General features: G+C 62.0%; 1 protein-coding gene across 1 annotated transcript; it reads left to right on the top strand.

Annotated features, from left to right (window-relative positions):
• Positions 1-1,147: 1,147 nt before the first annotated feature.
• On the top strand, positions 1,148-2,256 carry ENH_00006550 (phosphate transporter, putative; the record flags this gene model as incomplete). Its single annotated transcript, XM_013578555.1, has 2 exons — positions 1,148-1,694; positions 2,112-2,256. Coding segments are annotated over 2 exons (692 nt in total), but the record flags the coding sequence as incomplete, so codon positions are not given.
• Positions 2,257-2,499: the final 243 nt, after the last annotated feature.

The following is a 2,499-nucleotide window of genomic DNA, read 5'->3' as shown; positions in this document are numbered from 1 at the left end:
GTTTAGGGTTTAGGGTTTAGGGTTTAGGGTTTGCGTGCAGGTGGTGGCTGGGACTCTCTTCCGCGGCGGGCGGTGTCTTGGGTGTTGGGTTTCGGATACAGGTTTAGGGATTAGGGTTTAGGGTTTAGGGTTTAGGGTTTAGGGTTTGCGGCGTTTGGGGAGGGTTTAGCGCGGGGTGTGGCGGGCGAGCACTGGGGTGTATGTACACCTGGGCGCTGCTGCGGAGCCGCAGCGGGTCGAGCAGTTCTTTTGAAAGATCTTTTTTGCAATTTGCGAAAACTGGAAAACCTTTTCGAACTTTTAATTCGAAACTCCGAAAAAGCCCGCGAGTTTTGCTGCTGCTGCTGCTGGAAAGCTGCTGCAGTCGGCGCTCAGCGCGAGCCCCGCGGTGTACGTACACCTCAGCAGCGGTCGCCCATCGCCGCGCGCTCGGCCGCCGTTCGCCGGATTTTCGCCGGTTTTGCGCGCGATTAAGCGGCTTAATTGGAAATAAAGTCCATTTGGAGTCTCTTTTGCGAAGAAAAGGGGAGAAAAAGCAGCGCGGAGGGCTGCAGCAGCAGCAGCAGCAGCAGATTCGACGGCGCTGCCGCTCAGCCGCGAGCCCACACGCCCCAGCCTCCTCCGCTGCCGTGTCTGCTCTTCAAATGATTAAAATTAATTAAATAAAAGTTATTTTAATTTATTTCTCTCCTTGGAACGCCCTCTGCCGCCCCTGCTGTCTGTACTCCCGAAACCCAGCCGCCCTCCTTCGTCCGCGGCCGCAGCACAGCAGCAGCAGCAGCAGCAGCAGCAGCAGCAGCAGCAGCAGCAGCAGCGGCTCTGCTGCTGCGCCTTTTCGCCCTTGCTGCTCAGTCAATCTTCAAAAGCCATTACCAACCCCTTGCTGCAGAGCCGTGTCTGTACAGACCCGCTGCCACACACTGGGGCCGAGGGTTTAGGGTTTAGGGTTTAGGGTTGTTTAGGGTTTAGGGCTTGGGCTCTCTTCTGCTGCTCGGAGGCCTTCCCTCGCCGCTCCAGCTGGCAGCAGCAGCTGCTGCTGCAGCAGCAGCTGCAGCTGCTGCTGCTGCTGCGCAGCAGCAGCAGCAGCGGCGCCCCAACCTTAAACCCCAAACCCTAAACCCTAAACCCTCTCGGGGCCCACCCCCGCATGTCCACCCTATCCCCCTCCTCCCTCCCACCACCCGCGGGGGCCCCCTCTCCCCTATCCCCCTCCCTGGGGGCCCCCCTGGGGGCCCCCCTGGGGGCCCCCCTGGGTCCTTCCCTCCCCGGGGCCCCGCTGGTCCCCCCGCTGGCTCCCCCCCTGGGGGCCCCCCTGGGGGCCCTCCTGGGGTCCCCCCTCCCCGGGGGCCCCCTGGGGGCCCCCCTGGGGGCCCCCCTCCCCGGGGGGCCCCCCGGGGCCCCCCTGGGGGCCCCCCTGGGGGCCCCCCTGGGGGCCCCCCTGGGGGCCCCCCTGGGGTGCAGCGCGAGCGGGGCCCCCGGGGACTTCAAGTGGCTGGTGGGTGTGGGGGCGGCTGCGAGTTTGGCGACGGCGTTTGGGATTGGGGCGAATGATGTGGCGAACACTTTTAGCTGCGCTGTGGGGTCTGGGGCTTTGAGTCTTGCTGCTGCTGTTGCTGCTGCTGCTGCTCTCGAAACCCTGGGTGCTGCGCTGCTGGGAGCGGCGGTTGCGGACTCCATTCGCTCCAAGATCATCGGTAAACCCTTTTTTAGGGTTTGGGGTTTGGACGGGGAGAGAGGGGCGTTTTTTGGCGGTGAAACGAGCTCTGGGGGCGGTTTTGGGGTTTTGCGGCTAGGGTTTAGGGTTTAGGGTTTGGGGTTTGGGGTTTGGGGCTTGCGGGCAGACTTGGGGAGTTTCAACGAGGGTTCGAGGGGTTGCCGGCGCTTTTTCAGGGTTTAGTGTTCAGGGTCTAGGGTTTAGGGTTTAGGGTTTAGGGTTTAGGGTTTAGGGTTTAGGGGCAGACTTGGGGCGTTTGAACGATGGTCTGAGGGGTTGCGGGGGCTTTTTCAGGGTCCAGGGTTCAGGGTTCAGGGTTCAGGGTTAAGGGTTTAGGGTTTAGGGTTTAGGGTTTAGGGTTTAGGGTTTAGGGTTTAGGGTTTAGGGTTTGCTGCAGACTTCGGGGCCTTCGAGTTGGAGCCTTCTTTGCTGATGTTGGGGATGGTTTGCGCGCTGCTGGGGGCTGGCCTGTGGCTGCTGCTGGCCTCCAAGTTGGGGCTTCCAGTTTCGACAACGCATGCAATAATAGGCTCTCTTTTAGGGTTTGGGGTTTCGTCTGGCAAACCCTCGGCGGTTCGCTGGCAGCAACTTGCTGCGCTGCTGCTCGCCGGGCTGCTCGCGCCGTTTGCTGCTGCTGCTGCTGCTGCTGCGCTCTTTGCTGCTCTCCGCGCGCTCGTGCTGCGCTCCAAACAGCCCCTCAAAAGGGCCACCAGGCAGGGTTTAGGGTTTAGGGTTTAGGGTTTAGGGTTTAGGGTTTGGGGTTTGGGGGCGGGGGGTGCCCCCTC

This window comes from Eimeria necatrix, genomic scaffold (assembly GCF_000499385.1).
Source record: "Eimeria necatrix Houghton genomic scaffold, Enh_scaff1197, whole genome shotgun sequence".
In the NCBI taxonomy this organism is placed as follows: Eukaryota; Apicomplexa; class Conoidasida; order Eucoccidiorida; family Eimeriidae; genus Eimeria; species Eimeria necatrix.
This window is presented reverse-complemented; position numbering and strand designations above follow the sequence as displayed.